Source organism: Bufo gargarizans, chromosome 3, assembly GCF_014858855.1.
Source record: "Bufo gargarizans isolate SCDJY-AF-19 chromosome 3, ASM1485885v1, whole genome shotgun sequence".
In the NCBI taxonomy this organism is placed as follows: domain Eukaryota; kingdom Metazoa; phylum Chordata; class Amphibia; order Anura; family Bufonidae; genus Bufo; species Bufo gargarizans.
In genome coordinates, this window is record NC_058082.1 from 512,851,008 (window position 1) to 512,874,142 (window position 23,135).

At 42.7% G+C, this 23,135-nt stretch overlaps 1 protein-coding gene across 1 annotated transcript in view; it reads right to left on the reverse strand.

The window, feature by feature from the left end:
* Window positions 1-23,135, reverse strand: part of PHEX (phosphate regulating endopeptidase homolog X-linked) — a 284,982-nt gene that overhangs the window by 180,502 nt on the left and 81,345 nt on the right. The window contains exons 7-9 of the mRNA XM_044283956.1: window positions 22,455-22,571; window positions 20,281-20,364; window positions 17,514-17,659 (exon numbers count right to left, since the gene is read on the reverse strand). Coding sequence (XP_044139891.1) covers window positions 17,514-17,659; window positions 20,281-20,364; window positions 22,455-22,571 — 347 coding nt within the window. The remainder of the gene's footprint in view (window positions 1-17,513; window positions 17,660-20,280; window positions 20,365-22,454; window positions 22,572-23,135) is intronic.

A 23,135-nucleotide genomic window follows, 5' to 3' on the forward strand; every position in this document is an offset into this window, starting at 1 on the left:
TGTCTTCTTTCCAAAATGGGGTCACTTGTGGCGTAGTTATACTGCCCTGGCAATTTAGGGGCCCAAATGTGTGAGAAGTACTTTGCAATCAAAATGTGTAAAAAATGGCCTGCGAAATCCAAAAGGTGCACTTTGGAATATGTGCCCCTTTGCCCACCTTGGCTGCAAAAAAGTGTCACAAATCTGGTATCGCCGTACTCAGGAGAAGTTGGGGAATTTGTTTTGGGGTGTCATTTTACATATACCCATGCTGGGTGAGAAAATATCTTGGTCAAATGCCAACTTTGTATAAAAAAATTGGAAAAGTTGTCTTTTGCCAAGATATTTCTCTCACCCAGCATGGGTATATGTAAAATGACACCCCAAAACACATTTCCCAACTTCTCCTGAGTACGGCGATACCAGATGTGTGACACTTTTTTGCAGCCAAGGTGGGCAAAGGGGCACATTTTCCAAAGTGCACCTTTCGGATTTCGCAGGCCATTTTTTACACATTTTGATTGCAAAGTACTTCTCACACATTTGGGCCCCTAAATTGCCAGGGCAGTATAACTACCCCACAAGTGACCCCATTTTGGAAAGAAGACACCCCAAGGTATTCCGTGAGGGGCATGGCGAGTTCCTAGAATTTTTTATTTTTTGTCGCAAGTTAGTGGAATATGAGACTTTGTAAGAAAAAAAAAATTTAAATAAAAATCATCATTTTCCGCTAACTTGTGACAAAAAATAAAAAGTTCTATGAACTCACTATGCCCATCAGCGAATACCTTAGGGTGTCTACTTTCCGAAATGGGGTCATTTGTGGGGTGTTTGTACTGTCTGGGCATTGTAGAACCTCAGGAAACATGACAGGTGCTCAGAAAGTCAGAGCTGCTTCAAAAAGCGGAAATTCACATTTGTGTACCATAGTTTGTAAACGCTATAACTTTTACCCAAACCATTTTTTTTTTTGCCCAAACATTTTTTTTTTATCAAAGACATGTAGAACAATAAATTTAGCAAAAAATTTATATATGGATGTCGGTTTTTTTGCAAAATTTTACAGCTGAAAGTGAAAAATGTCATTTTTTTGCAAAAAAATCGTTAAATTTTGATTAATAACAAAAAAAGTAAAAATGTCAGCAGCAATGAAATACCACCAAATGAAAGCTCTATTAGTGAGAAGAAAAGGAGGTAAAATTCATTTGGGTGGTAAGTTGCATGACCGAGCGATAAACGGTGAAAGTAGTGTAGTGCAGAAGTGTAAAAAGTGGCCTGGTCATGAAGGGGGTTTTAGCTAGCGGGGCTGAAGTGGTTAAACTGATATTTACTTAATTTTAGTCAGAATAGGGGACTTTAATGTTTGATGAGTTGTACAATACCATGCATACTGTATTGCAGTGTATAGTCAATTTGCCGATCTCCTTTTGCACCCTGCCTCTCAGGTGTAATAGGAGACACAATGAGCCACTCCTTCTTCTTTTTAATGACTCAAATGCCTTTTTGGCTATTGATCGCACCAGCTGAAGGTCTAAATGGCCGAGATCAGAATTACCTACAATCCCAGTCACCACACATAGTTCAACTTCTGTGCAGTAACAGTTGTCCCAGTGATGGCACGGGCTCAGAAGCTATGCCTGCTTCATCACTTCTTGGCGTCAGCAGTTTTATAAAGCTGCCACCCAGATATACCTGATTGCCGCCATGCCGCCCAAGCCAGCAGCTAAGAGCACAGGGCAAACAGTTATGCCATCACAGTGTCGCCGTGAGTGGGGTGACCCCACTGGAGATCCCACAGAGTCAACACAGCCTGTAGAGTGAAATGAAGGGGATAATATTAGTTGGGAACAGCTCTCATATTTGATGTAAGATGGAGAAGAAAGGGCACTGCAGCCATCACAGGCCTCCATTATACTTCATCAAACCCTACAACATCTGCCTACCAAAGAAGACTTCAAGGTCCTAAAAGCAGAGGTGAGAGGCACTTGTAAATCTGAAATATCTTCTCTGCATCAAATTTTTAAACAGACGTCAGCCCGCATCGATTCTATAGAAACAGAACATGACAATACCCATAGATACATTGCTTACTTACAATCTGTTATCACCTGTTACTCCCAGAATATTAGAGACAACTCCCGGCACCTGGAAGATTTAGATAACAGAGGATGCAGAAATAATATTCGAGTCAGAGGAGTATCTGAACCTGAGACGGATGAGAATTTGCATGATATACTTGGAGAACTTTTTAACGCCATATTGGGCTCTCAACAGACTCAGGTTATCAAGTTAGATTGAGCCCATAGGGCATTACGCTGTGTACATGATTTTCAACTCAAAGAAACCATCATGGTCAAAGCCCGCTCGCTAAGATCAATTGATTTTCATGGTAAACCTGTGCAACTCTATCAAGACCTCTCCTGGCTGACACTTCAAAAAAGAAGGTAAATGCAACTCCTTCTAACCTGTCTACGAGACAAGAAAATACCATATCGCTAGTGATATCCCTTTGCATTAGTGGTTTCAAAGAATGACAAGACATCTACCCTGAGGTCACATGCAGATCTGCCAGCGTTTTGTTCTGCTTTGGACATTCCTTTCTCTCCTATTGAAGACCGGGAAGTTCCTGAACCACCATCTGTTCCTGCTCCGATTTGGCACACGGTTCGGCAGAAGAGACATCGGTCTCCCCCACAAGATGGACTGTCTGGGCCTAGACTCTGGGATGCGCCCACCTGAAGTAATTGCATAAGGGAAGATTCCCACTGACCGTCCCCTGTTTAAAGCTGCAATACTGAGCGGCAGCTCTGAAATCTTAAAAGACTGTCTCATCATCATCTCAGTTTAAAACTGTCTTTGTTTGTATTTTTTCTTTTTTGTATTTATACGGTACTAGCAGAAGGACCTGGCTTTGCCACAGGTATATTTCATGTATTTCATTTTATGTTTCCATGTGTCGTACAAAGATATCAACAGTTTCCCCGATAAAAGAGACCTCTACAGTACCCTCACCTTTAACAGTGACCTCCACAGTTTCAGCCCCTTTAAAAATGATCTCCACAGTGCCCGCCCCTTTAACAGTGACCTCTATAGTGGCCGCCCCTTTAACATTGACCTCCACAGTACCCCCCTTTAACAGTGACTTCCACAGTGCCCACACCTTTAACAGTGACCTCCACAGTTCCCGCCCCTTTAACAGTGACCTACACATTGCCCGTCCCTTTAATAGTGACAGCCCCTTTAACAGTGACCTCCACAGTGCCTACCCCTTTAACAGTGACTTCCACAGTGCCCCACCCTTTAACATTGACCACCCATTTAACACTGACCTTCATAGTGGCCGCCCCTTTAAAAGTGACCTCAACAGTGCCCTCCCTTAAATAGAGACCTTAACTTTTCAAGCCCCTTTAACAGTGACCTCCACAGTGCTGCCCCTTTAACAGTGATAGCCCCTTTAACAGTGACCCCCACAGTGTCTGCCCCTTTAATAGTGACGTCCACAGTATTTGCCCTTTTAACAGTGACCAACACAATGACCGCCCCTTTAACAGTGACCGCCATTTATCAGTGACCTCCAAAGTGCCCGGCCCTTTAATAGGGACATCCACATTGCCCTTCCCTTTTATAGTACACACCCCTTTAACAGCGACCTCCAGAGTGCCCCCCCCCCTTTAACAGTGACATCCAGAGTGCCCGCCCCTTTAACAGTGACCCCCCAACAGTACCTGCCTATTTAACAGTGACCTCCACATGCCCGCCCCTTTAATATTGATCACCCCTTTAACAGTGACCTTTACAGTGCACGCCCCTTTAACATTGACCACTCCTTTAACTGTGACCTTCATAGTGGCCGCCCCTTTAACAGTGACCTCCACATTGCCCGTCTATCAAAACAGTGACCTCCACAGTGTTTACCCCTTGAACAGTGACCTCCACAGTGCCTGTCCCTTTAACATTGACCTCCACAGTGCCCGCCCATTTAATAGTGAACTACAGTGACCTCCACAATGCTTACCCCTTTAACAGTGACCGCGCCTTTAACAGTGACCTCCAAAGTGCCTGCCCCTTTAACAGTGACCTCCACATTGCCTGTCCCTTTAATAGTGGCCACCCTTTAACAGTGACCTTTACAGTGCACGCCCCTTTAACATTGACCACTCCTTTAACAGTGACCTTCATAGTGGCCGCCCCTTTAACAGTGACCTCCACATTGCCCTCCATCAAAACAGTGACCTCCACAGTGTCTACCCCTGTGAACAGTGACCTCCACATGTACCTCCGACTTTTTAAGGAACCAAAAGTTATGGGACAATTGGCTTCTCATCTGTTCCATGGCCAGGTGTGTGTTATTCCCTCATTATCCCAATTACAATGAGCAGATAAAAGGTCCAGAGTTCATTTCAAGTGTGCTATTTGCATTTGGAATCTGTTGCTGTCAACTCTCAAGATGAGATCCAAAGAGCTGTCACTATCAGAGAAGCAAGCCATCGTTAGACTGAAAAAAAACAAAACAAATCCATCAGAGAGATAGCAAAAACATTAGGCATGGCCAAAACAACAGTTTGGAACATTTTTAAAAAGAAGGAACGCACCGGTGAGCTCAGCAAAACCAAAAGACCCGGAAGACCACGGAAAACAACTGTGGTGGATGACCGAGGAATTCTTTCCCTGGTAAAGAAAACACCCTTCACAACAGTTGGCCAGATCAAGAACACTCTCCAGGAGGTAGGTGTATGTGTGTCAAAGTCAACAATCAAGAAAATACTTCACCAGAGTGAATACAGAGGGTGCACCATAAGATGTAAACCATTGGTGAGCCTCAAAAACAGGAAGGGCAGATTAGAGTTTGCCAAACGACATCTAAAAAAGCCTTCACAGTTCTGGAAAAACATTCTATGGACAGATGAGACCAAGATCAACTTGTACCAGAGTGATGGGAAGAGAAGAGTATGGAGAAGGAAAGGAACTGCTCATGAGCCTAAGCATACCACCTCATCAGTGAAGCATGGTGGAGGTAGTGTCATGGCATGGGCATGTATGGCTGTCAATGGAACTGGTTCTCTTGTATTTATTGATGATGTGACTGCTGACAAAAGCAGCAAGATGAATTCTGAAGTGTTTTGGGCAAATGCTTCAGCCAAATGCTTCAGAACTCATTGGACGGTGCTTCACAATGCAGATGGACAATGACCCAAAGCATACTGCAAAAGCAACCAGAGAGTTTTTTAAGGGAAAGAAGTGGAATGTTATGCAATGGCCAAGTCAATCACCTGACCTGAATCCGATTGAGCATGCATTTCACTTGCTGAAGACAAAACTGAAGGGAAAATGCCCCAAGAACAAGCAGGAACTGAAGACAGTTGCAGTAGAGGTCTGGCAGAGCATCACCAGGGATGAAACCCAGCGTCTGGTGATGTCTATGCGTTCCAGACTTCAGGCTGTAATTGACTGCAAAGGGTTTGCAACCAAGTATTAAAAAGTGAAAGTTTGATTTATGATTATTATTCTGTCCCATTACTTTTGGTTTCTTAACAAGTGGGATGCACATATGCAAAGTGTTGTAATTCCTACACTGTTCACCCGATTTGGATGTAAATACCCTCAAATTAAAGCTGACAGTCTGCAGTTAAAGCACATCTTGTTCATTTCATTTCAAATCCATTGTGGTGGTGTATAGAGCCAGAAATATTAGAATTGTGTCGATGTCCAAATATTTATGGACCTGACAGTAAGAGACTAGCAGAAGGACCCGGCTTTGCACGGGTATATTTAATCTATTTAATTTTATGTTTCCATGTGTAGTAAATAGATATCAAGTTTCCTTCATAACAGTGACATCCGCTGTGCCTCCCCATTTAACAGTGACCTCCAAAGTGCCCATCCCTTTAACAGTGATCCCCTCAGTGCACACCGCTTTAACAGTGACCTCCATAGTGCCCGCCCATTTAACATTGATCACCCCTTTAACAGTGACTTCCACAGTGCCTGCCCCTTTAACAGTGACCTCCACACTGCCCGCCCCTTTAGCATTGACCACCCCTTTAACAGTGACCTTCATAGTGGCCGCCGCTTAAACAGTGACCTCCACAGTAGTCGCCCCTCTAACAGTGACTTTAACAGTGCCCGCCCCATTAACAGTGACCTCCACAGTGCCCGCCCCTTTAACAGTGACCTCCACATTGCCCGCCCATTAAACAGTGACCTCCACAGTGTCTACCCCTTTAACAGTGACCTCCACAGTGCCCGCCCCTTTAACATTGACCTCCACAGTGCCTGTCCCTTTAACATTGACCTCCACAGTGCCCGCCCCTTTAATAGTGACCTACAGTGACCTCCACAATGCCCACCCCTTTAACAGTGACTGCCCCTTTAACAGTGACCTCCACAGTGCCCGCCCCTTGAACAGTGACTTTCACAGTGCCTGTCCCTTTAACAGTGACTCACACAACCCGCCCCTTTAACAGTGACCTCCACAGTGCCCGCACTTTTAGCATTGACCATCTTTTTAACAGTGACCTTCATAGTGGCCGCCCCTTTAACAGTGACCTCCACAGTACCCACCCCTTTAACAGTGACTTTAACAGTGCCCGCCCCTTTAACAGTGACCTCCGCACTGCCTGACCCTTTAACAGTGACCTCCACAGTTCCCGCCCCTTTAACAGTGACCTCCACATTGCCCGTCCATCAAAACAGTGACCTCCACAGTGTCTACCCCTTGAACAGTGACCTCCACAGTGCCCGCCCCTTTAACAATGACCTCCACATTGCCTGTCCCTTTAACATTGACCTTCAGAGTGCCCGCCCCTTTAACAGTGACCTCCACATTGGCCGTCCATTAAACAGAGACCTCCACATTGCCCGTTCATTAAACAGTGACCTCCACAGTGTCTACCCCTTTAACAGTGACCTCCACAGTGCCCGCCCCTTTAACATTGACCTCCACAGTGCCTGTCCCTTTAACATTGACCTCCACAGTGCCCGCCCCTTTAATAGTGACCTACAGTGACCTCCACAATGCCCACCCCTTTAACAGTGACTGCCCCTTTAACAGTGACCTCCACAGTGCCCGCCCCTTGAACAGTGACTTTCACAGTGCCTGTCCCTTTAACAGTGACTCACACAACCCGCCCCTTTAACAGTGACCTCCACAGTGCCCGCACTTTTAGCATTGACCATCTTTTTAACAGTGACCTTCATAGTGGCCGCCCCTTTAACAGTGACCTCCACAGTACCCACCCCTTTAACAGTGACTTTAACAGTGCCCGCCCCTTTAACAGTGACCTCCGCACTGCCTGACCCTTTAACAGTGACCTCCACAGTTCCCGCCCCTTTAACAGTGACCTCCACATTGCCCGTCCATCAAAACAGTGACCTCCACAGTGTCTACCCCTTGAACAGTGACCTCCACAGTGCCCGCCCCTTTAACAATGACCTCCACAGTGCCTGTCCCTTTAACATTGACCTCCAGAGTGCCCGCTCATTTAATAGTGAACTACAGTGACCTCCACAATGCTTACCCCTTTAACAGTGACCGCGCCTTTAACAGTGACCTCCAAAGTGCCTGCCCCTTTAACAGTGACCTCCACATTGCCTGTCCCTTTAATAGTGGCCACTCTTTAATAGTGACCTCCACAGTGCCCGCCCCTTTAGCATTACCCACCCCTTTAACAGTGACCTTCATAGTGGCCGCCCATTTAATAGTGACCTCCACAGTGCCCGCCCCTTTAACAGTGACCTCCACAGTGGCTGTCCGTTTAATAGTGGACCCTGCCCCCATGCATGTAGCAGTGTAGTTGTGCCGTCATATGACTGAATATTTAAGGACCTGCGAACTGCTAAAACCTGTGATCAGTTGTTATGGCAACCTGGAGTAGGACCTGCGAGCTTCTATTGGCTAAAAGGGACATGTGACCGTGTAAATGGCAGTTCGGATTCAAGTGAAAGGCTTGCTGGCTTCTATTGGCAAATGCAGGTAATTTTTGGGGAATATCTCAGGAACGGTAAGTCCTAGAGAGCTGAGACCTTGTCGGACACCTAATGTACCTGTGTGCCAAATTTGGTGAAGATCGGTCCAGTCATTTGGTCACGCATAAAGAACGCCCAGACAGACGTCTAGACAGACAGAAATTCATTTTTATATACAGTACAGACCAAAAGTTTGGACACACCTTCTCATTCAAAGAGTTTTCTTTATTTTCATGACTATGAAAATTGTAGATTCACACTGAAGTCATCAAAACTATGAATTAACACATGTTGAATTATATACATAACAAAAAAGTGTGAAACAACTGAAAATATGTCATATTCTAGGTTCTTCAAAGTAGCCACCTTTTGCTTTGATTACTGCTTTGCACACTCTTGGCATTCTCTTGATGAGCTTCAAGAGGTAGTCACCTGAAATGGTCTTCCAACAGTCTTGAAGGAGTTCCCAGAGATGCTTAGCACTTGTTGGCCCTTTTGATTTCACTCTGCGGTCCAGCTCATCCCAAACCATCTCGATTGGGTTCAGGTCCGGTGACTGTGGAGGCCAGGTCATCTGGCGCAGCACCCCATCACTCTCCTTCATTGTCAAATACCCCTTACACAGCCTGGAGGTGTGTTTGGGGTCATTGTCCTGTTGAAAAATAAATGATGGTCCAACTAAACGCGAACCGGATGAAATAGCATGCCGCTGCAAGATGCTGTGGTAGCCATGCTGGTTCAGTATGCCTTCAATTTTGAATAAATCCCCAACAGTGTCACCAGCAAAGCACCCCCACACCATCACACCACCTCCTCCATGTTTCACGGTGGGAACCAGGCATGTAGAGTCCATCCGTTCACCTTTTCTGTGTTGCACAAAGACACGGTGGTTGGAACCAAATATCTCAAATTTGGACTCATCAGACCAAAGCACAGATTTCCACTGGTCTAATGTCCATTCCTTGTGTTCTTTAGCTCAAACAAGTCTCTTCTGCTTGTTGCCTGTCCTTAGCAGTGGTTTCCTAGCCTGATTCACACAGTCTCCTCTTAACAGTGGTTCTAGAGATGTGTCTGCTGCTAGAACTCTGTGTGGCATTGACCTGGTCTCTAATCTGAGCTGTGAATCTACAATTTTCATAGTCATGAAAATAAAGAAAACTCTTTGAATGAGAAGGTGTGTCCAAACTTTTGGTCTGTACTGTATATAAGAGATATGCACTATATATGGAGATAGAGAAGTTATGGATAGCACCTGTACATCCCAACTCCCTAATATGGTCTCAGTTACCAGCCACACTGATGCCGAAATTATTGGGAGCAATCTCCCTCACATATAACATTTGGAAGACTTGTAGACATCAATTCTCCCTAGCATCTGATAGGTCTTCTATGACTTCCTTTTTATTTAATCCACTGTTTCCAACAGATATGCATGCCTCTTTTCTTAGGCCTTGGTTCTCTAATAAGATATTTTGCTTTGTGTAAATGGTAGATTATAGAACCCTGCGATTATTACCATTTGATACCCTTAAATCTACATTTCAATTACCATAATCCTCCAGGTATCAATACTTGCAAACACAACACTTGCTTACTAGTCTGTTCAATTCCTCACAGGTATCCACTCCAACATTGTTTGAGAAATTGTGCAAGCTTTCGGTCTCAACCAAGGGGCTTATCTCTGATATTTACATTATTCTTTCCTCCCTGTCCTCTTCCACACCTTCTGGACACTCATATATGTCCAAATAGGAAACACTCTTGGATCGTAATATTTCTCTGTGAGAGTGGAGGTAAATTTGGAGCTGCATTGACCTCTACTTGCATTACCCACAGAGAGAACTCTTACAAAATATTGATGATCTGGTACCACACCCCACAACTATTAAGGCATATTGACCTCAAAATTTCGGACAGATGCTGGAGGTGTAGAACAGGTGTGGGATCTCACCTACACATTTTTTGGCAATGTCCTGTGACACGCCCATTTCGGAGAATGACACAGGACATCCTCTTCCAACTATTGTACATTAGCTTCTCCTTGGATCCTTATTTTTATCTATTGAATATGCCTCTCATGCCTTTAAAAAAATATATCTTGCTATTATCATTACATATATTTACAGCAGCCAGGAGTCTCGTTGCCAGTTTTTGGAAGAGGATAGACCAGGGATGGCCAACCTGAGGCTCTCCAGATGTTGCAAAACTACAACTCACTGATAAATTTTGTAAACTGGATTAATTAAAACATAACCTTTACTAGGTCGCGTAAAATATATTTCATACTGGGTGAGGGACAGAAATAACAACTAACATAACAACCTCCACTGTATCTCATATACCACTGAATATATGAAAAAATGGTTGGATCTCACCTCATCCGAGTCGGATCCACAATCGCAGAGGGTGGTCCTGGCAGTTGGTGGTGCCTAAGACCGGTGTGACCGGGGTGCTGCGTAGGTGATGGCAGTGTTGACCTCCTATTAAACCCTATTCTGGCTTTCCTGCCTGCCTAGGGATGGGGGGCTATTATCTGCACCTGCCTACCACAATGGAGCACCCGCCCCGACAGGGGCGACCCCACACCGAACCTTACCCTCGGTATGGGTCTGGTATTACTATGTAACCCTATAACATTGCCCTACATGCCATGTTTCCATCTTCTATCACAGACATCATCAGGGGACTTCACATGTATTCAAGGGTATTCAAAGATCAGGGTGGTTTTAACCTCCAATCAACTACAAATAAAATTACAGACATACACTCAGTATGGGTCACTTGTATTAGTGAGCAATGCAGTCAATTCCATTCAGTGCACTTACTCAGAGATCAGGGTGGTTTTCGCCTCCAATCAGTAGGACAGTTGGTGACTCTTATCCTCACTGGAACATGGGAAGTGTCCCATGTCAGTAACTGTCTCACCCAAACTAACGATGGTCCGGGTGAGCATTAGGTAGTATTACTTGCCTCCTCTTATCCCCCCTCTTCCGTTCGGTATCCGCCCTCCCTGATTAGTTAACTCACCTGTCCGAGTCGCATGTTGCTCCACGTGGAACGCACGCCGCTCGCGTGCGTTCCACCGGACCGGAAGTTCAGGTCACATGGTGCGGGCCGAGCGGAAGTGAGGTAAGGGTCTGCGCCTGAGCGTTGCTCGTTACATAGCAACACCTAGGCTCAGAGCGCACGACCCAAATACAAAGCAATTGATAACTTGCCTCTTGATTATCTACATGCACAATCGCATTATACGGATTTAAATTAGCAGGATCGCCCAGCTCACGCCACTATACTCTCAATATCTGACGTCTGCTAAGTCAAGAGAATTAATTTGTTTTAATTTTAAAGTATATTTAATGATTTATAGATTCCATGTTTTTAACCTCAATGCTTCTTATGGCGAGGTTCTATATTGGATCCCGCACACTCGTTTATAAGGGCAACCAGGATCCGAGGGCAGACCCGCCTCATGTTTTTAGATGACGGGTTTGCCGTTAGCTCCTGCCTGTCCCTGTATAGAGGGCATGCTAGGTGCATGAGGAAATTAGGGAGTCATCCCCCGGACTAAAACCTCATCGTCTCCACCCCGTCTGCGTCCTCAGTCAAACCACATAAGCTCGCATATGTCTAGGGGAGCGCATTAAGTCCGAGGAAGGCACAGATAAGATACCTATGACAAAACCATTCATAGAAATATTATAAAAAGCAACAAAAATTTTGTTGTTCATTTAGGCCTGCCGGATGAACTGTTTTAAGATAAAAAATCCATTTCGCTTCGCACTGTAGAATTCTCTTATCAAAGTCCCCTCGTCTGATTCCTGGTTTAATTAATTCGATTCCCATAAAAGATAGGCAGTCAAGTCTGCCATTGTGTTCAGTGTTCACATGACGTGCCACTGATGTGTCTCTCGCATTTCTTACATCACCCAAATGCTCTCCAACTCTTCTCCTTAGTTCTCTGCCTGTCTTTCCCACGTACTCTTTTCCACATTCACATGTGATTTTATATACTAGACCTGTGCTTCTACAGTTGATGATATCCTTGATGGGATATATTTTGCCTGTATTATTGCTTCTAAATGACCTTGCTTTCGTCATGAAGGGGCACGCTACACATTTTCCACATTTAAAATTACCACTAATCCCCCTCTCTAACCATGTTTTTTTCTGGGGTACTGGTGTGTAGTGGCTATGCACCATCATGTCACGGATACTTCTTCCGCGTCTATACGTAATACTGGGGCGCGTTTTTACCACCTTACAAATATCAGGATCCATTAAGAGCACATGCCAGTGTTTCGATATAATCTCTCTGATAGCCGAAGAGCAACCGTTATACGTGCTGATAAGGCGGATCTCCCTACTTTCACTAGAGCTACCATGGATGGGGGTGTCTGCTGGTGGGGATAAAAGAGACATTCTATCTTTATTCCGGGCCATCTGAAATGCCGGTGTTAGTACTAACACCGGCATTTCAGATGGCCCGGAATAAAGATAGAATGTCTCTTTTATCCCCACCAGCAGACACCCCCATCCATGGTAGCTCTAGTGAAAGTAGGGAGATCCGCCTTATCAGCACGTATAACGGTTGCTCTTCGGCTATCAGAGAGATTATATCGAAACACTGGCATGTGCTCTTAATGGATCCTGATATTTGTAAGATGGTAAAAACGCGCCCCAGTATTACGTATAGACGCGGAAGAAGTATCCGTGACATGATGGTGCATAGCCACTACACACCAGTACCCCAGAAAAAAACATGGTTAGAGAGGGGGATTAGTGGTAATTTTAAATGTGGAAAATGTGTAGCGTGCCCCTTCATGACGAAAGCAAGGTCATTTAGAAGCAATAATACAGGCAAAATATATCCCATCAAGGATATCATCAACTGTAGAAGCACAGGTCTAGTATATAAAATCACATGTGAATGTGGAAAAGAGTACGTGGGAAAGACAGGCAGAGAACTAAGGAGAAGAGTTGGAGAGCATTTGGGTGATGTAAGAAATGCGAGAGACACATCAGTGGCACGTCATGTGAACACTGAACACAATGGCAGACTTGACTGCCTATCTTTTATGGGAATCGAATTAATTAAACCAGGAATCAGACGAGGGGACTTTGATAAGAGAATTCTACAGTGCGAAGCGAAATGGATTTTTTATCTTAAAACAGTTCATCCGGCAGGCCTAAATGAACAACAAAATTTTTGTTGCTTTTTATAATATTTCTATGAATGGTTTTGTCATAGGTATCTTATCTGTGCCTTCCTCGGACTTCATGCGCTCCCCTAGACATATGCGAGCTTATGTGGTTTGACTGAGGACGCAGACGGGGTGGAGACGATGAGGTTTTAGTCCGGGGGATGACTCCCTAATTTCCTCATGCACCTAGCATGCCCTCTATACAGGGACAGGCAGGAGCTAACGGCAAACCCGTCATCTAAAAACATGAGGCGGGTCTGCCCTCGGATCCTGGTTGCCCTTATAAACGAGTGTGCGGGATCCAATATAGAACCTCGCCATAAGAAGCATTGAGGTTAAAAACATGGAATCTATAAATCATTAAATATACTTTAAAATTAAAACAAATTAATTCTCTTGACTTAGCAGACGTCAGATATTGAGAGTATAGTGGCGTGAGCTGGGCGATCCTGCTAATTTAAATCCGTATAATGCGATTGTGCATGTAGATAATCAAGAGGCAAGTTATCAATTGCTTTGTATTTGGGTCGTGCGCTCTGAGCCTAGGTGTTGCTATGTAACGAGCAACGCTCAGGCGCAGACCCTTACCTCACTTCCGCTCGGCCCGCACCATGTGACCTGAACTTCCGGTCCGGTGGAACGCACGCGAGCGGCGTGCGTTCCACGTGGAGCAACATGCGACTCGGACAGGTGAGTTAACTAATCAGGGAGGGCGGATACCGAACGGAAGAGGGGGGATAAGAGGAGGCAAGTAATACTACCTAATGCTCACCCGGACCATCGTTAGTTTGGGTGAGACAGTTACTGACATGGGACACTTCCCATGTTCCAGTGAGGATAAGAGTCACCAACTGTCCTACTGATTGGAGGCGAAAACCACCCTGATCTCTGAGTAAGTGCACTGAATGGAATTGACTGCATTGCTCACTAATACAAGTGACCCATACTGAGTGTATGTCTGTAATTTTATTTGTAGTTGATTGGAGGTTAAAACCACCCTGATCTTTGAATACCCTTGAATACATGTGAAGTCCCCTGATGATGTCTGTGATAGAAGATGGAAACATGGCATGTAGGGCAATGTTATAGGGTTACATAGTAATACCAGACCCATACCGAGGGTAAGGTTCGGTGTGGGGTCGCCCCTGTCGGGGCGGGTGCTCCATTGTGGTAGGCAGGTGCAGATAATAGCCCCCCATCCCTAGGCAGGCAGGAAAGCCAGAATAGGGTTTAATAGGAGGTCAACACTGCCATCACCTACGCAGCACCCCGGTCACACCGGTCTTAGGCACCACCAACTGCCAGGACCACCCTCTGCGATTGTGGATCCGACTCGGATGAGGTGAGATCCAACCATTTTTTCATATATTCAGTGGTATATGAGATACAGTGGAGGTTGTTATGTTAGTTGTTATTTCTGTCCCTCACCCAGTATGAAATATATTTTAAGCGACCTAGTAAAGGTTATGTTTTAATTAATCCAGTTTACAAAATTTATCAGTATATTGTGGGTGTAAACCGATACCGCCACACCTATTATAAGTGACGGTACAATATAATTTTCAAAACTACAACTCCCATCAATACCTGTCTACAGCTATCAGCCTACAGCATGGCATGGTAGGAGTTGTAGTTTTACAACAGCTGGAGAGCTGCAGGTTGGCCATGCCTGGGATAGACCAACCCACCCACCTCGACCTTATAACTAGTGTTATGGATACTAGAAGAATGGAACTTCTTACAGCCCTCATGACCAACTAGATCGAACGGTTCGATTGAACTTGGCAAATTTGGGATGAGTATACTGAGACGCACACCTAAATATCATATTATCCCTTTCCTTGACAGCTTTTCCCTTATGTGTCCAGTCCTGTCTTAGTCTTTTTTTATTTTTGGTCTATGTTCTCTGCTTTTTGATTAACCTATGCAAACTTTGTTAGTAGTTCATCTTGAATATTATGTTGGTTATTGAACTAGTAGTAATATATTGATGAGTAAAGTTAATATTACACTTCATATTTGTATGGGCTTTTTCAGATATCTATACAATCCTATACCTATGCTAAGATGATAGACCACTTTTGCTAAGTGGCTTAATGTTCTTCATTTGAATATATCTGTCTAATGTTCTTGTTTCTTATACAAAATAAGAACTATACTCGTATGATTTTTTGTAAAAATAAATTTAATAAAAAGACAATTATACAAAAAAAGAAAGAGGCAGGAGGCTCCCTCTTTCAGCGCATTTGCCTCCTATAATGCAATCATGTAATTCTGTAAGTTACTATAGCAGCCAGGGGCCTAGTAATGGCCCCAAGTTGTGTCATGTACAGATGCCTACGGCAGAGTGAAAAAGGTATTATGTTAGTTTACAGTAACTGACATAATACACAACAATATAGTAGTATAGCTCTGTATGTATTTGATGAGTAATGAACGGGTGGCATGTCCAAGTTCTATAATGGGGCATAAAAAATGTTAAGAAGTAAAAAAATAAAAAAAAAATAAAATATATATATATATATATATATATATAGTGTTTGGAAACATTTTTGAAAATTCAAGTAAAAGCTCCCCCATCACATTTTTTTTTTTACTTTATTCACTTGCAAACAGGTTTACCTAAGTAACAATATAAAAGAAATAAAAAAATATATATACATAATTGGTATAGCTGCATGTGTAATGACCCATGCGATACAATGATCACATTTTTTATCCCATACGGTGAACACCATAAAATATTTTTCAAAAGTACAATAACTGTATTTTGTTCACTCCAAAGGTAATAGCAAAAGGGATCAAAAAGTCGCATGTATCCCAAGATGGCCACAATGAAAACTTTAATGTCCTGGAAAAAATAATACAGCTCTGTCAACAGAAAAACATGAAAAAAACTATATAAATTTAGTATTGGCATAATAGTACTGACCTGTAGAATACCACTATTATGCATTATCAGCTCCCTATTTTGGAAGTCTTAGAGACCATAGAGGGGATAAAAGATCAATAATACTTGCCAATACTGCCAATAATGAAGAAATTAAAGGGGTTTTTCAAGAGCTTTTTTTTACTGATCCCCTATCCTCAGTATCTGATCTGTGGGGGTCCAACACCTGGGATCTCCGCTGATCAGCTGTTTGAGAAAGCAGTGGTGCACATTGGTATCGCAGCTCAGCCCCATTCACTTCAGTGGGGCTGAGCTGCACCTAGGCCATGTGACCAATGAATGTGACAACATGCGTCCTAGGAAAAGCTGGAGACGGCCTTGGCTACTGCAAGTGCTGCTGCCTTCAAGCAGCTGATCAGTGAGGGTCCTGGTTGTAAGCCCCCAATCAATAAGATACTGATGACCTATCCAGAGGATAGTCACCAGTAAAAGACTCTTGGAAAAACCCTTAACATGGGATCTATTAGGATGCAACTAGGTGTAGGCTCCAGTGTTGTAGGGTTTCCACTTACGGAGTGCTCTGGAACTTTTGGCTACTTAGGGTAAAGTGTAGGGTCAGAGTCTCATTCCTATTCCCCACCCTCGGGCTTTTTACTATTCATCTCTATTCCTCCATTTGTACCTCTTTCATTCTCTAATTTATGGTTGTTTTTGGCTCCTCTACCTATATTTCTCTTTGATAAAAGAAATGTTTTCATTATGTGCCTTCTGTGAGAGTGTTTAGGTCTGGCATGAATTAGCTGTATGAGGATTCTCAATTGCCTGACTTTGTTGTACTGTGATGTGTCAGGTTGCTTGCAGCTATTTTAAATTATTCAAGGAGAACCCCTTTAAGTACCAAACTAGGCTGCGCCCTTAATGGGTTAAGTAACTTTCATTAAGGAGTCTTAATGGTTGTCATACATCTGAATGGGTCCAGAGGCTAGAGCTGCAGTGAGGGCTCTGACTAATCACATCATGTATAGCGCAGCATCGCATGTGATAGCTCAGCATTGTATATGAGGTCACAGGATCAACCAAATATATCATAATTGAATTTATTCACAACAGCGACTGTGCCAATATATTTTCAATGAAAAATCTATAGAATGTGCATCAAAGGTCAGACCCCTACCGATCCTCAGAAAGGGGGTCCTATTCTGCCATCTTGATCGCTGTACTCGACTATCATCAGCAGTTCTATATAGAATGAATTGAGTGTTAGGGCTTCATAAGGATGGGAGAATGGGACACCCGTTCTCGAGACCCCCACCATATAGTTAGTTATCCCCTATATCCTGCGGACAGAAGATAACATAAAAATTTGGCACACCCCTAAAAATAATGCATAACATTAAAAAACACTTTACCTAATTTTAGACACTTTTAGTATCAAATATATACTAAGCTGCCACTGCCAGAAAGAATGGAAATGATACCTTTTGTCTTCATTTTCTAACATTCTAAACAGATCTTTAAAATACTGTGGCACCCGGACAATGACTTCTTCAGAAGAATCGATATCTTTAAGGTCAGGATACATCTTGAAATCAATGACTTTCCTCACATAGTTTAGCCAGTCAAACTGAAAATAAAAGCACCACAATGAAATGGCAGTTTTTTAAAGAACTATAGCTATGGTCTTACACAATGATAAGTATGACATAGAGTAGACACTATACATCTCTAATTACTAAGAGACATATCTAGTATCAAAGAGGTCAGATACTTTAACAAAACACTGGCTATTAGTCTTAAAGGGCAGAGCGTGCTGATATATACTCCAACTGCTTCCCTGCACTAATTTTGGTCTTAGAGGGCCACAACTATGAAAACTTGTTAGCACACATTAACAACCTATTTGTGAATATTTTATAGTTTTTTTTTTTTCACAAAAAACAAAACAGGTGGATGATTTTCTGGATACAATTTTTTGAAGTGACTATATGATCTACTTCCTGTCATGGCTCTTTAACTTCTCTTTTGTTTAGATTTTGCACAGTAAACAGTCTCAATTCTGACCAGAGAGGGTAGGGGATGAGTTTCTCAGCTAGAGCACCAAACATTATACTGGTAAGAGCAACATTCTTCTGTGGACATCTTTATCTAAGCCAATCAAAAGAACAATGGAGCTTTTATACTGTCATCCCAATACTACATCTACTATTATACTAGCAGATAGCATATTTCTCTTATAGCAGCAGTAAAATGACAATGGATTGCCAAGCTATATAGTGATTTTATTTCTCTGTGCTGAAGGCTACAGAATAACAATATTTTGTTTTTAATATTCAATGGCATACTACTGCTCAAATGAAAAAGAAAAACAGCCAAAATGCTATAAAAGTTTCTAACCAGTGTCCCTTTAAGTCTTTACAGTGTTGGATATGTGCACAGACAAATATACCTGTTTACATAAGCGATCACTTCATGGATGAGACATTCAGAATATGCTTTCCTAGATCTCTACCATCGCTGCCTCTTTTGCCCTGTAATCCCTCTGATTGGCAATCCATTGTATAGTATATACCGTCAAGTCACATTATTATGACTATATGCAGAGTAACCACCGTTTGCAGAACAGACAGCAGCTAGATGGGCTGGGAGTGACTCAGTAAGGTCCTGGTAGGTTGTCACAGGTATGTGGAGCCATGCTGACTGCAGTGCATCCCACAGCTGCTGAAGGATGTGTGGGAGGATCCATAAAGTGAGCATGATGATCATGAAGGTCTCACAGATGCTGAATTAGGTTTAAATATGGAGACTCAGGGGGCCAGGGTAGTACTTGGAAGTCTTGGTCATTCTCTTCTAACCAATATTGGACATTTCTAGACAAGTGACATGTCACATTGTCTTTTATGGGAGATCCCATCCGCCCATGTGAAGACAATCAGTATGTATGGATGTATGTGATTTGCAAGGATGGATTCATACCTAAATAAGTTCAAAGTGGCTTCCACATGGATGAGTGGGCCTTGAGAATGCCATGAAAATATTCCCCAGTCCATGACACCAGCTTTTGTTCTTCCAGTAATGGTCACAGGGTATTTGCTCTCACCTGACACGCCAACGTCCATCCGTTTAATGAAGCAGAAAATATGACTCATCGGAGAAGGCAACCCTTTGCCAATAAGCAGAGGTCCGATTCCAATATCGACATACAAATGTAAGCCTTTTCTGCTTAAGCAACTTTGTTAGCAGAGGTTCAATGACCATCCCATCCATCTGCATCGGAGCCCCATATGCAGTAGGGTTCACTGAACTAATATTTTAGACACACGTCTTGTAGCCTCCTAGTTCATTTTGGTGGTGAGCTGCTCCACTGTTAGATGTTGGTCTGTCCTTGTACACCTTCATAGCCAATGTTCACCTCTCATATCATCATTGGCATGCAGTTTCCACGTCGTCTATTCGCAATGGTGCAGTCCACTCACAATACACTTTTACCACAGCAGCATGAGAACAGTTCACAAACTGCATAGTTTCATAAATACTGCCACTTCTTCAAACCAGGACAGCAACGAGGGATATGTGGGTAGACAGCCTATCGCATACCTTATATACCCACCAAGCCAGCTCACAGCATGGAACTTCCTTCATAAGCTACGCTCGGCCAATGTCAAAAGTAGGAAGTGGTAATAATAATGTAACTCGACTCTGTATACTAAACAAATATATACTGTACAGTACATTGTAAAAAATATACCTATAGGGATATAGCAAGGTACATGCAAGTGTTACTTCTCGGTTCCCATTTATATAAAAAAATTATAACTGCATTTGTTTTTAAAGAGTCATAATCCATTTCTGAAGGCATACGAACTTTAAGCCCCAAAACTGGATTAAATACCCAGTAAATTCTGCCAGTGAGTAAAAATTTATAGCTTTGATATATATTTAGCTCTTGGATGTGGCCCTGTATCAGCAAAAAAAAAAAATGGACAAGCCTGATATTTCAACAAAAAATAAATAAAAATTGAGAAGATTAATTTGTTAGGTCAGCTGAATGTCAGTAATCCAAACTTGTCTTTGCATGTGAATAAACATCCTCCATATACAGAGTGGCAAAAATATGATTAATAACCAACCAGAAACGAAATAAATAAAACCCCATATATAACCACATCTATAAATAATGAAACGTGTACAATTCCATGACCATTATACAGTATTCAACCTAGAAGAAGAAAACATTAGGTAACATACCTGAGGGATGACAGTACTCAGCTCTGAGATGTTCATCTTATTGTACATAGATTCACTAGTTCTGTTGTCATGAGGTACAATAATCTAAAAAATAAAAAAAAAGTTATATAACTAAAATGTATCAAATTAGGAAAATGTGTTAATATGCTACCTTTTAAAGAGAGATTTACAGTATAGGGATATAGTATAACAGCACAGAAAATAAAATGTTATCAAGTGTCTATCAGAACATTGCAAACATACATATCTCATTGTTCATTGCAGATGCCGCGATCAGCAATGAACGTGGCATCTGAGGGGTTCAATGATAGGGGCGGCACAATCACAGTTCCCTGTCATTGTGCCCACTACTTACAACGAAATGATATTTGTGACAAAGTCATTCGCCACAAAGCGAATTTCTTTGTGAAATTCGGCGAAGCAGCCAAATCGAATTTTTGTAAACTTCGCTACTTATCACATTGATGTGACTGTATCACTGATGACCTGGCCTTGCGTGTGGTCCTGGGGCACAGCACCACCATGTATGTGAGTCAGACCTATCAAGAGAGCTTTGCACCATTCAGTGTAGCCATGAACCAGTATCGGTGACTATGATGCAAATACAGAATTTAGCCATTAGCACATCATATTACCAATGTCTGTGATTAGGCTCATTTATTACCTCGACACAAGACATCCAAAGGATAATCCTCCATAGCTAGAACATTCAAAATAGCATCGTACTGGGATTATTATGCTTTTAAAATGGGTTATTACCTTTAGAAATGCATAATTTTGTCTGATGTTAACAAATTATATGTGGAACTATGACTTCAACATGATTTTCTCCTGAAGCATGAAAGCTCAGGGTAATTGGGAATTACTTTTACTACCATAAGCAGAACATAAGAACGCACTTATTCTTGTGATGGAGGAGATACACTTAGCTCAATCCATTTTTACTGAATGACCTCTAAGTAATGTCTTTTCCCAGTGCCCTTTAGCAGAATAGCTGATCACATTGAATCAGCATCTTCTAGAATGTGTCTTAATGACTTTTAAAACCAGTTAATGAAATGTGGAAAAAGGAGAGTTTGGGTATTGGGGAGTTGTTATTATTATTAAAACAGAATTTGCAATTGTCATGTCCAATTATGACAATTATGATTCAGTAAGATGCGAAATGATGGAATAGCAAAAGGTTTGCCACCTTCAGTGGTTATAAATACCAATTTAAAACACAGAGGCAAATTAATTCAACATTAGCATACATTTTGATATGATGTGCGTGCTGTGAAGCAGATGTGGATCCGATGTGTCTACTGACCAGATTTAATCTAGAGCTACTCCTAAGGGTGTTATCTAAGTGTCCTCTAGTCTTCACCTTTTAATCCCTATTCAGGGATCAGAATTCCCCTGAAGGGGAACCACCGGGGTGCTATTTATTGGAGTAGTCTTGGGGGTCAAGAGACACTGTTGAGGAACACTGAGGGATCAGGCAAAACAGTCAGGGACACACCAAGGTCAGGACAGGTAGAGTACGTGTAATCCAAAGTCTGTCCAAAGGTCAAGGCAAGCTCAGGGTCAGTACGAAGATAAGGCAGAGGTCAGGTCAGGCAGAAAATGTTAAAATCTAAGGTCAGGCAGAAGTTATACACAGGAGAACGATACAAGACAAGTAGCACACCTTTTTCAGGAAACGACCAAACTAGAACCTATCGCTCATGCAGATTCCCACAAGGGAAGGTGCTTAAAGTATCCCAGGGTGGCCAGCCATTGGCATGTAAGATTATGGTGCATGTGCTGGCCCTTTAAGAGCTGAAGGGAGCATGTGTGCACACCCTACAGCACAGCAGAACACAGGCTTCAGCCGATGTGGAAGTGGATAGAGCAGCGCTACTCCTGAGGTCAGACCCTCTGGGTAAGAGGAGGGGAGCGCCAGCAGGTCTGAGCCTCCAGAGTCTAGAAGTCAAGGAGCAGATGAGCAGAGCAGCAACCGTGCCCACTAGGAGGAGTTGAGCAGTGGTGGGCATGTTCTGCCACTATGACAGTGTGTGTGCCAGGACATCTGGCAACAACTTTCAGACTAAAGATGAACATTGCCATGGCAGAAATAAATAAATTATCCCTAGGACAATAATTATACAGTATATGAACGTACATGATAGAGATACATAATTACTAGTTCTTACCTGAGCAATTTTAGTTTCCAGATCAATCAATGCCTTCATATCAGATTCTGCTCGAGTCTTATTGGCACCAAGAAAAACCGACACATCAACCATGAAGTTAAATAAAGCATCTCTGTACTGTAGAAGAATGGAAAAAGCATTACACGGCGAAATAAAATCCTAGAAATAACTTTTTGGTTTGTGATTTCTTAATTAGAGGTGTATTTAAATGTCTTATTTAACAAAAAAAAAATCTGAAATAATGATAATGTGTCTTCATTTGTGAAACTAGGTGAAAATACAATTGTCACAATGAAATAGGAACTTGCGGCCATGGTGCGGCAGAATCTGTGACTTATTCCCCGCTCAAGACAGGTCTAAAAAAGTAAGCGTGGCATGGACAGCGAAGGGGATGGGCCAGGAGGCCCATCTCACCCATCATTTTCTACACCTGGTTTAGGGGTAGAAAATGGTCTAAATGTAAGACAGCAAGGAAGCTATCTTACATTTAGAATCGGCGGTGGATACATCAAAGTTATGTAGAGGCCGATGCCTCTACATAACTTTAGCGATCCACCGCCAGGTATAGGGCTTATTAATACCGGCGTCTAAAATGACGGTCTTAATAAACGTGACCCTTTGTTTCAATATTGCAACTATTCCCCATCATTTTCAGGGTTTGCTTGGTCTATAAACATTGGC